The sequence below is a fragment of the Periplaneta americana genome, chromosome 5, assembly GCF_040183065.1.
Source record: "Periplaneta americana isolate PAMFEO1 chromosome 5, P.americana_PAMFEO1_priV1, whole genome shotgun sequence".
Lineage (NCBI taxonomy): Eukaryota > Metazoa > Arthropoda > Insecta > Blattodea > Blattidae > Periplaneta > Periplaneta americana.
The window spans coordinates 164,219,864-164,232,146 of record NC_091121.1 but is presented as its reverse complement, the minus strand read 5'-3'; the positions used below and the strand labels follow the sequence as shown (position 1 = coordinate 164,232,146).

At 35.4% G+C, this 12,283-nt stretch overlaps 1 protein-coding gene across 2 annotated transcripts in view; it reads left to right on the top strand.

Annotated features, from left to right (window-relative positions):
- Nucleotides 1–12,283, top strand: part of Clic (chloride intracellular channel protein 5) — a 340,626-nt gene that overhangs the window by 283,964 nt on the left and 44,379 nt on the right. For both annotated transcript variants that reach the window (XM_069826752.1, XM_069826751.1), the window contains exon 2: nt 9,760–9,902. In XM_069826752.1, the coding sequence (XP_069682853.1) occupies nt 9,760–9,902 (143 nt within the window). The remainder of the gene's footprint in view (nt 1–9,759; nt 9,903–12,283) is intronic.

The window sequence follows — 12,283 nt, the reverse complement described above, 5'->3', positions numbered from 1 at the left end:
TAAATAAATAAATAAATAAATAAATAAATAAATAAATAAATAAATAATATACGTAAAACAAAGAAAGAAGAGAGAATGGCAAAAAAAGGAAAGAAAATAAATCGGAGATGAGTAAGTGGGGGATATCGTGCTGTATTGTCCGTGTGTTTATTACAGTCTTGGAACCATACATTTCCGTAAATCCGCCCTATCGATTGCTACTTTTTCAGCCACGGAGTGAATTGTGCTAACCAAGCTCGGGGAATAGTCGAGGGTAGACTCGTTGGTCTTGGAACGAAGATGTTGCAGGTTTAATATCGATACTAGTATATACAGTCACGAAGCTTGAGTTTTGAGGGTGCTAGAAACAATAGATTGTGACGGTTCTATTTTGCATTGCCTGTAATGAGGCGATATTAGCAATCCTAGTGGTGAGCAACTATCTAATGTTAGCATATTTACTACGTATTGAGCTTCGCGACTGTATATACTAGACTGTGATACTACAGTAAGCCAAGGGTGATATAAACTGAAGTACCGGTATGACATTTTGTTGCATGCTACACATTGTTACAGCTTGTCTCACACGAATCGTTGCACACATTTTTGTAGCAAAAGTTGTGTTAGTTTGTGTTCGATTTTCTTTGCATCAGTTTTGTTATTTAAATGTAGCATTAGCTTGGACATCTTAATTACACAACTTTTAACACTGTATCACTGCGGAATATGTATGATAAGAACTTTCTTGTGTTAACAAGGTACGTTAAAATTTAACACAAAGTTCTTATCATACATATTCCGAATTAACTTGGAGTTATTCAGTGAATTATTGATTTTACTTTTATCATTTCGTTATTTAAATGCAGTATTAACTGGGGTTATTCAGTGAATTATTGATTTTCTTTGCACCAGTTTCGTTATTTTTTCTTATTTTATTTATTTATTTTGATGATAATTGTAACATATAATATAATGTATTTAAATGCATTACAGTATTAACTTGGGGTTTTCAGTGAATTATTGACTTTCCATTTATCACTTTCGTTATTTAAATGCAGTATTAATTTGGTGTTATTCAGTGAATTATTGATTTTCTTTGCACCAGTTTCGTTATTTAAATGCATTATACTATTAACTTGGGGTTTTCAGTGAATTATTAATTTTCCTTTTATCACTTTCGTTATTTAAATGTAGTATTAAATGGGGTTATTCAGTGAATTATTGATTATCTTTGGACCAGTTTCGTTATTTAAATGCATTATACAGTATTAACTTGGAGTTTTCAGTGCATTATTGATTATCTTTGCACCAGTTTCGTTATTTAAATGCATTATATAGTATTAACTTCGGGTTTTCAGTGAATTATTGATCTTCCTTTTATCACTTTCGTTATTTAAATGCAGTATTAACTTGGAGTTTTCAGTGAATTATTGATTATCTTTGCACCAGTTTCGTTATTTAAATGCATTATACAGTATTAACTTGGGGTTTTCAGTGAATTATTGATTTTCCTTTTATCACTTTAGTTATTTAAATTCAGTACCGGCATTAACTTGGGGTTATTCAGTGAATTATTATCTTTGTATTAGTTTCGTTATGTAAATGCATTACAGCATTAACTTGGGGTTATTCAGTGAGTTATTGATTTTCCTTTTATCATTTCGTTATTTAAATGCAGTATTAACTTGGGGTTATTCAATGAATTATTGATTTTCTTTGCACCAGTTTTGTTATTTAAATGCAATATTAACTTGGGGTGATTCAAGTGAATTATTGATCATCTTTGTATCAGTTTCGTTATTTAAATGCATTACAGTATTAACTTGGGGTTATTCAGTGAGTTATTGATTTTACTTTTATCATTTCGTTATTTAAATGCAGTATTAACTGGAGGTTATTCAATGAATTGCTGATTTTCTTTGCACCAGTTTCGTTATTTAAATGCAATATTATTGATTAGTGGATTATTGATTATCTTTGTATCAGTTTCGTTATTTAAATGCATTACAGTAAGTTGGGGTTTTTAGTGAATTATTGATTTTCCTTTTATCAGTTTCGTTATTTAAATTCAGTATTAACTGGGAGTTATTCAGTGAATTATTGATTTTCTTTGCATCAGTTTCGTTATTTAAATGTAGTATTAACTTCTTCAGTGAATTATTGATTTTATCTTTGTATCAGTTTCGTTATTTAAATGCATTAACTTGGGGTTTTCAGTGAATTATTGATTTTCCTTTTATCACTTTCGTTATTTAACTGCAGTATTAATTTGGGGTTATTCAGTGAATTAGTGATTATTTTTGCATCAGTTTCGTTATTTAAATGCAGTATTAACTTAGGGTTATTCAGTGAATTATTGATTTTCTTTGTATCATTTTCGTTATTTAAATGTAATATTAACTTAGGGTTATTCAGTGAATTAAAATACGAAGTTTCATGCAAATTCCACATTTTGAACGTGATAGCAGAGTTGCGCATGTTCCACGCTTCTGTGGTCGCTAGCTCCCGACACTTATTTTTATAACAGTACCGCCATCATAATCACAACAATTACCTGCTTTCAAGGATTGGACCTCGTTAGACCCGTTTCGTCCCAGCTCTAATGATGAGTCATGTATGCCACACACTCCAAGTACAGGAGTGTCTGCTGGAGTAACACAGAATGATGCAAAATTAAAGATCCACTTCGCTCACCCGAAATCGCACTCTGATTGCCAAGTTTGTATCCATATAAGCTGCCATTACGCCACAGCGCACACCGCTGAGACGGGTAATTTATTTTGTGCGAGATCGTGCGTATTTGCTTGGTTTCCGCACAAAACCAACCCGCGGTAAGTCTAAAATTCCACATTCAGTATTCCCAACCGAACACACATAACAATTTCCCTCTTCTTACCGCTTAAGTGACATATTGATTTTACTGCTTTAGGCTTTTAACGTATTATTTTAGAGACGTTCAATATAGTAATAATTATAAATTGGAAACTTACCACTGCCATTTCACCTAAATTGCACTGTTAATTATTGTTTTTAAATATTTGCAAAAATTAAGTAAACTCTACAACTCCACTAAAGTTACTGCATTTCGTGATGCATGCAACATTAAGGAAGCTGTTTGTTTTAAGTTCGCATTTATAGACTGGGGGAAAAAAGACAGACGTATATCACGGCCTGCTGGAGTATAGTAAACACAGAAAACATTTTAAAGCAACAATGTTGAAGATAGATATTTTTGTTTTGCAAATTTTCCGTCATTGAACAGAAACCAAGATGGAGATGTCATTGCAACTGATTAGAAATTCCTCTTTCAGGTATGTAATAAACGATCTTCGCACAAAATAATGTACGATACACGAGCGGTATGTTTTCTTTCAATTCTCGAAAATTAAAAAAGCTCAACTACGTTTCGCTTTTTCAAACTTTTCCTCGAACATGAAAACTTCAACATACCGCTCTTGTAACGCATATTACTCGTGTACTTCATTGTGTTGGAATAACGAAAGTTCGCAATATCTCTACGCATTTTTCTGTCGGTGGACACACAAAAAAAAAAAACACTCGAGTATCGATGAGGCCTGGATTTTTCATTTCAAAAATCCATAGCGATACTTGCGGCGAACAAGTCGCAATTGGGAGTTTTCTCGGGATTCTCCCGTTTTTTTTTTATTATAAGGCAGTGGTCGTCAGCATTCGCTGAAATGGGTAAAGGGTAAGAAGTGTATCGGAATATACACTTGTACAGAAGGGAGAGGTAGAAAGCAAACTCGCCAGCAGCCATGGATGCACGCCTCTTATCCGCGGGTAAGAGACGCTAGCCCGAGGGTGCACTATGCTGATGACCGCTGATGTAAGGCATGAACAGCATCCTGTCCAATTTCCATTATTTCATACCATTTCCCGGTAGATGACACATGGAAGAATCTGTTTCAAGGATGTGTGCGATTGCGTGCTCGAAACCAGGACACTCAGACCGCCAGAAATAAAAACATTGCAATGGGTATAAATCAGTTGTGTACGTATCATGGTATAATATAAAATACGTTGAAAGTATTTATACCGTGTATATAAAAACTGCACTTACACTTACCACTGCATTATTTTTCTGTATTTCTTAACAATTCGTATGCTCTCAGTGTCTGCCATCCGTTTTCGTATGCCAGTTTCCAGTCTTGTGCTTATAAAAATTCTAACATTGAATGCTTTTTAATATCTCATTCTAAAGTTTGGAAAAAGGAGCATGTATCGGCAATGAAATGTCAGCCACACGTTCATTTACAGTAACCATTATAACTCAATAATGAATTGTCACTGGAGACTTTTATGAGGCTGAATATGCCATAAGGACAAAATGTCATAAATCGTTAATATAAAATCAATATAACGAGAATTATAGTGAAAAAGCATCACTGGTATCAGTCGCTAAACCTCCACCCCTTCGGTATGCGACTGTTAGTATAAGTAGCATGATTATTTTGTTAACTGTAAGTTATGTACGAGCCAGCAGAAATTACAAAAGAAAGAAAATAATTTGAAGGTTAACATAGATGAACCTAACCATAATTATTATTATTATGCAAAGCTGGTATTAATGTAGGCTACTTATATAGGCCTATGTGATTTATTTAAACTTACCTGTAGGCTTTAACATTCTCGGTCGTTTCGGCTTTATTTTCATTAAAGCTGTTCGAAAATCAGGAACAAAATAGTCATCTTTAAAGTGATCAGAGCATACTCTGCTTGTATATATCAGGATTGAATTTATTCTGTCTTTTGCACGCAGTTACCCATTTTTTTCTAATTCCTAAATCTTTAGGAATGGTAAAGAAAGACAACTCTTTATTTCTATTGTTAGAATTGTTTCATACCGCAACAGCACACCTTTGACCTGTCACAATGCATTCAAAACAACATAAACAAGAAAAAACACGAGATACTGCTTTGAAGCATTTGAGCTTTGGCGCTCTCAGCTATCTTGTGACGTCAGAATCGCTCTCCTTTCCCCGTCGATCCCTTACCACCAAGCTCGATACTAATGCAACCTATGAGAAGTTTAGAAGCCTTGAGCGTCCAAAGCAAACTGTTTATTTAAATTAAAAATGATTACTAATAATTTATTTTTTAATTAAAATCGGTCATAAAATAGTATGCAATACATGTATTAAGTGCGTAACAGAATCTCGGAAATAAGGAAGACTCGACTTCGTCTCGGCTTCTGTAACTTTTCCCTCGATTCTGTTATAATACACTTACCATGCTTGTATCGCAATAACACCTACTATATTGATTATTTTTTCGCCTGGGGATAAATCTCCTAGATATTACCTACAGGGTAATGTCGAGGAGGTTATCCTTTCGTGTTACATCATGACAAATTAGCGGTACTTTCAGCTTAGAATTGCTGCAACGTCTGCCTAGCATTTAGTTATTACTTCATTGTCACAAATCTTGCAGCCACAGCAGCATGAAGGTAGCGGCCAAGCGGAACTACGCATAGTCTGCAAGGATGGTTGTATCCTCTTTAAAATGCACTTGGAAGGTTGTTTTACTTCCTCATATACATTACATTAAGCTTGTAAACGCAGATCCAGTTAACGTTTTATTGTGAAGTTAACATGAACTTTCACAGCATAGATGTTTTCTGTGTTTACTATACTCCAGCAGGCCGTGATATACATATGTCTTCCCCCCCCCCCCCAGTCTATGATGAGTCCAAAGAGTTTGTAATATGTATATATAGTATTACAAACTCTTTGGATGAGTCTGGAATCTTGTTGATTTTTTCACGGCTTCCTTAATGTTACTTGCATCACGAATGCAGTAACTACAGTGGAGATGTAGAGTTTACTTAATGTTTGCAAATATTTAAAAACAATAATGAACAGTGCAATTTAGGTGAAATTGCAGTGGTAAGTTTCCAATTTATAATTATTACTATATTGAACGTCTCTAAAAATAATATGTTAAAAGCCTAAAGCAGTAAAATCAATATGTCACTTAAGCGGTAAGAATAGGGAAATTGTTATGTGTGTTCGGTTGGGAATACTGAATATGGAATTTTAGACTTTCCGCGGATTGCTTTTGTGCGGAAACCAAGCAAATACGCACGATCTCGCACAAAGTACATATGTGGCAGTTCTATAATTGCCCACTTTCCGCGGATTGGTTTTGTGCGGAAACCAAGCAAATACGCACCATCTCGCACAAAGTACGTAGGCCTATGTGGCAGTTCTATAATTGCCCTTATCTACTGGACACCTCTCCATAGTCTCCAGGCATAAATATAATTGAAAATTTGTGAAATTTGCTGAAAGAGAATGTCCGGAAACATAATATATCCAACAGGAATGACCTTAAGAATGCTTTGCAAATAGAATGGAACAATATTGAACCTTCATACTGTGAAAAGTTGGGTCCGTTCCATCCCAAATAGGCTGAAGAATATTAAAAAGAATGGTGATCGTCATACAAAGTAATAATTGTCGTTAAAATGTTTTGCAATCAGAAGAAATAAAGTCTGTACCATTTTCATTGTGAACACAAGAGTTACTAAGAATAAATTTATAAGAAAACCGATATATTATACGAAATATTGAATCAAAATTTCGATAACGATATATCGAAACGAAAATATCGGTATTTCGTAAAATCCGAAATATCGTTCCCATCTTTATGTATGTTATGGACGTCATTGTGTCTGTAGTAGTTTGCTTACGTGTTGCTAATTGCGATTTCATTTTAATAAATGCACAACGAAGTACTGCTGCGTATTTCGTTCGCATTGGCAATGCTTGGGGGACAAAGGAAGGAAAGATTCGCCAGAGTGTGAACTTATGTCACATGAGAGCAATTTTGGTAAGGTTATAGCATCTCTCATCCTTCTTGGCTATAACTGGAAGATCTTCATCTGCGCATGATTTATTCAGTCCCGTCATTTTTCTTAGTTTATTCCAGAAATTGAGTTTTATTAGTCAAGCTAGTCCACACCTGTAGAGTAACGGTCAGTGCGGCTGGCCGCGAAACCACGTGTCCCGGGTTCGAATCCCTGTCGGGGCAAGTTACCTGGTTGAGGTTTTTTTCCGGGGTTTTTCCCTCAACCCAATACGAGCAAATGCTGGGTAACTTTCGGTGCTGGACCCTGGACTCATTTCACCGGCATTACTTACTTACTTACAAATGGCTTTTAAGGAACCCGAAGGTTCATTGCCGCCCTCACATAAGCCCGCCAGCGGTCCCTATCCTGTGCAAGATTAATCCAGTCTCTATCATCATATCCCACCTCCCTCAAATCCATTTTAATATTATCCTCCCATCTACGTCTCGGCCTCCCTAAAGGTCTTTTTCCCTCCGGTCTCCCAACTAACACTCTATATGCATTTCTGGATTCGCCCATACGTGCTACATGCCCTGCCCATCTCAAACGTCTCGATTTTATGTTCCTAATTATGTCAGGTGAAGAATACAATGCGTGCAGTTCTGTGTTGTGTAACTTTCTCCATTCTCCTGTAACTTCATCCCGCTTAGCCCCAAATATTTTCCTAAGCACCTTATTCTCAAACACCCTGAACCTATGTTCCTCTCTCAGAGTGAGAGTCCAAGTTTCACAACCATATTTCACCGGCATTATCACCTTCATTTCATTCAGACGCTAAATAACCTAAATGTTGATACAGGGTCGTAAAATAACCCAATAAAATAAAAAAATTGTCAATCTAGAGCATCCACCAACCACTGAACGAATATTGCACACTTTTACCACTGCCAATGTGGCGCCATAAACCAATTTTCAATACTTTTATCACAACCACAACACATTTAAAATCTTATTGTATCATATATAGAGAATTATTACTACATTAACACATTTAGTATATCACGAAACATGTAAAATGTAATTATTATGAATGTCGCCATTGCTTCCTCTTCAAATTAGTAGTATTAGTACGATCCACTTCCACTAGATGGAAACCGACACGATTGGCAGAGCCGACAATACATGAAAACGAAATGATATTATGTGACAGGTTAGATTAGGTTTGATTAGATGTGTATTATGTGACAGGTTAGGTTAGGTTTGATTAGGTGGGTAGTATTATGAGAAAGGTTAGGTTAGGTTTGATTAGGTGTGTTTATTATTACTATGTTGGCAACACTGAAACCCATTGTTACATTAAAGAAATATGGCGGTATTCTTTGTTCGCGCACGACGATTTTCGTATATAAGTAAGGTACGTATTTAGGGCGGATTGGGTAGACTTACAGCTCTCCCAGTGATCACATCAATTATTATATACTACTTTCAAGGTATTTCTTATTTATTTATTAGTGGCTGAGACGTAAGGAAAGATTCACCCAAAAGGGAAAAAATCAACTGTCTATTGAAAGGTGCACTAAATGGAATTGGAGAATTGGAGAAAAGTTCGAGGCAGAAGAAATCAAGTGATTGACAACATTAAGTTACATGGATCATATACAAAGACTAAGAGGAAGGAGGAAAACAAAGAAAATTGTTCCCATCTTTCCCCCTCCTCTCCTTCATCATCATTGTTGGGCCTTGTTGGACCGTTCCGGCTTCAAGAAGTTCTTGGTTTCTCACCTTTCCTTTCTTAGAATATGATATTCCAAGTTTATTTTCATGTGATATCACACTTGTACATGTGTGTGTGTTTTTTTTCCCCCATACATATTTCTACGGAAGTTAGTGAGTAATTCGTGGAGGAGATGGAAGAGCGAAGTTTTGTTTGAAACAATGCATGAAATAATACATGTTAATTTAAGGGGAGAGGACGGTATTTTTTAAAACATTTTCCTATTTAGTGTAAAATATTAATTTTTTGTATATAGAGAGCTCATACCTGTAGCAACTCAACCAAAAATAAATATTTTGAAAAAAAAAAAAAAAAAAAAAAAAATATATATATATATATATATATATATATATATATATATATATATATATATATATATATATATTTGGGGGTCCAGATATGAAAAAAATATACCCAATGCAGTAGTGTACTAAAACCGATATATCTAAACCATTTTAAAGGTAGATTCATCCCGTTTTTTGCAATGTACTTGCAAAAGCATGCTCTACAAACTGTCTGTAACATAATTTTGATAATAGTCCCTACGTTTGTAAAATAAACAATTAAAATGTAATAACACTTTTCTGAATTCCTTTCTTGCAAACAAACGGACGTAGTTTTAAAATGAAATGAATTAACAAAATTCTGTTACAGAGAAAAGTTTCCTAATAGTCTAAAGAATATGTGTTCTAAATTTCATGTATGTATCTTTAATAGTTCAGAAATTATATCCATCTTTAATAACACTTTTCTGAATTCCTTTCTTGCATAAAACGGACATAGTTTTAAAATGAAATGAATTAACAAAATTCTGTTACAGAGAAAAGTTTCCTAATAGTCTAAAGAATATGTGTTCTAAATTTCATGCATGTATCTTTAATAGTTCAGAAATTATATCCATCTTTGTCTGGCAATGTAGCAAAAAAATGAAGTTACCGTAAACCGATAAAAGGGGGGCGAGTGATTTAAAAATCCATAGTGCAGGAAGTTTAAAAATGGCGTCTCAACATCCGATAAGGGCACAAATACTGACGAAATGTTATGCAATGCATTCCACACATATCAAAGAGTATTTTTTTTTTTTGAAAATTTACTCATTTTTTCACAAAAAAAAAAATACCATCCTCTCCCCTTAAATTGTTGATGCTATTTATATTGGATTGGTCATTAACAGATTTTCATTGTTTTGTTTCAGGCTTCCACAATCGATGGACGTAGAAAAGGAGCATGTTTATTCTGCCAGGAATACTTCATGGATTTGTACCTGCTGGCTGAACTTAAAACCATCAGCCTCAAAGTGACAACAGTCGACATGCAAAAGCCACCTCCTGATTTCAGGTAAGTGGATTTTGAAACAGTCTCTTCAAAGTGAAGTGAACAAAGTAAGCTAGATAAAAGAACCTGATTACAGTTCTACAAGCTGAATATGAAATTGCGCTATTAGCTTCCTCTTGGAGATAGCATTGTTAGATTGCTATGAATATATTATATTGTTTCCAGAGGCGTCCTTACAATTTCTGCTTCACAAGGGGGTCAAGAGTTTTTAGGCAAGACCTTCATTCTTTCATTCATAATGTTCTGCCCAAGGGCAGGTCTTTTACTGCAAACCCAGCTTTCTGCAGTCCCTCCTATTTTCTGACTTCTTCTTTGTCTCCGCATATGATCCATATATTATCTTAGGTCAAGTTTTATTACTCTACTGCCACTTCCAACGGACTCTTAACGAATATTCACACGTTTATCACTGGGATTGTGGCGCTGGAAATCAATTTAGAACACTTTTATCTCAGCCACGACACATTTCAATTTTTATTGTACAATATAAATGCAATTATCACTACAGTGACACAATAATTCTTGCAGATAACACAGAAACAACTTCGGAAACGTAATTAACAGAGTCGCAGTTTCACTTCACTTCCACTAGATGACTCTTGAGTTCCAGCAGACGGCAGGCTATAGGCGTAGCAGGGATGCCAATATCGGCAAACGAAATGAAACTGTGAGGAATGTTACAACAGGTGTGCTAAACGTTAGGAATGTTACAATAGGTGTGTAGCAAGTTAGGTTAGGTTAGGTTTTGTTAGGTATATAAGATAATATGAATGGTTACCACAGTTGGCGACACTGCAATCATTCTCCCACTCCACCTCAAATAACGTCACAACGCCTTCTTCCTTCAAGTACGACGATTTTCCTATACAAGTAAGGAATCTAAGACTGGTTGGGTGGGACCACAGCTCTCCCAGTGATCAAATCGAGTTTCTACTACTCCACACTACAAAACTAAGATATTTTCAGTGTTTGTTTTTAATTTCCTATGCTGGCAGTACATTAATAAAACTTCACCTTATCTTAACATCGTCTGTCATCTGATATCTTCTTCTGCTCCGAACTCTTCTCTCGTTCACCATTCCTTCCAGTGCGTTCTTCAGTAGGCAATTTCTTCTTAACCAGTGACCTAACCAATTCCCTTTCCTCTTCCTTATCAGTTTCAGCATCATTCTTTCTTCACCCACTCTTTCCAACACAACTTCATTTATTATTGTCTGTTCACTTGACATGTTTCATTCTTCTCCATATCTATATTTAAAATACTTCTATTCGCTTCTCTTCACTTCGCCGTTATGTCTGTGTCTCTGCTCCATACAATGCCACACTCCAAACAAAGCACTTCACTAATCTCTTCCTTAGGTCTTTTTCCAGAGGTTCGCAGATGCTCCTTGCAAGACCGTATAGGGTAATATATTGCATGGCGTACTTCCTCGCCATTTCCTCTGAAATGAACTGTTTTCAATATTATAAACTGGAATAAATTAGACAAAAAAAAAAGTATCATATGCACTGCACATATTTTTAAAGTTAATATTTTTTTCTTCGTTTGTTAAATATTTATTATTTTAAGTTACAAATAGGGTTGATATTTGTTGTTTATGGCCAAGATTACCCCTATTTATAGGATAATATGTAACATGCATGATAATATGGGGTTGTTAGCAGAAGAGGAGATGATATTAACTGATATGCTACTGAAGATAAATGACAGCTGTGAGCAGTATGGGATGAAGATAAATACAAACAAGACGAAGATCATGGTGATAGGAAGAAAAGTAAAGAAGCTGAACTTGTGAATTCTAAATGAGGCAGTAGAGCATTTGGACAGCTTCAGATACTTGGGGTGTACTATAAGCAATAATATGAGCTGCTGCCAGAAAGTCAAAAGGGGAATAGCAATGGCAAAGGAAGCTTTTAATAGAAAAAGGAGCATCTTATGCGGGCATCTGAAAAAAGAACTAAGGAAGAGACTAATGAAGTTCTTTGTTTGGATTGTAGCATTATATGGGGCAGAAGCATGAACATTAAGGCGAAGTGAAGAGAAGCGACTAGAAGCATTTGAAATTTGGATATGAAGAAGAATGGAGCATGTGAAATGGACAGACAGAATAAGAAACAAAGCTGTATTGGAAAGAGTGCGTGAAGAAACAATAATGCTGAAACTGATCAGGAAGAGAAAGAGAAATTAGCTGGCTCACTGGCTGAGAAGAAACTGCCTACTGAAGGAAGCACTGGAAGGAATGGTGAATGGGAGAAGAGTTCGGGACAGAAGAAGATATATGGATCATATTATGTGAAGACTAAGAGGAAGGCAGAAAATAGAAAAGACTGGAGAATGCTAGGTTTGCAGTGAAAGACCAGCTCTTGGACAGAGCACTATGAAT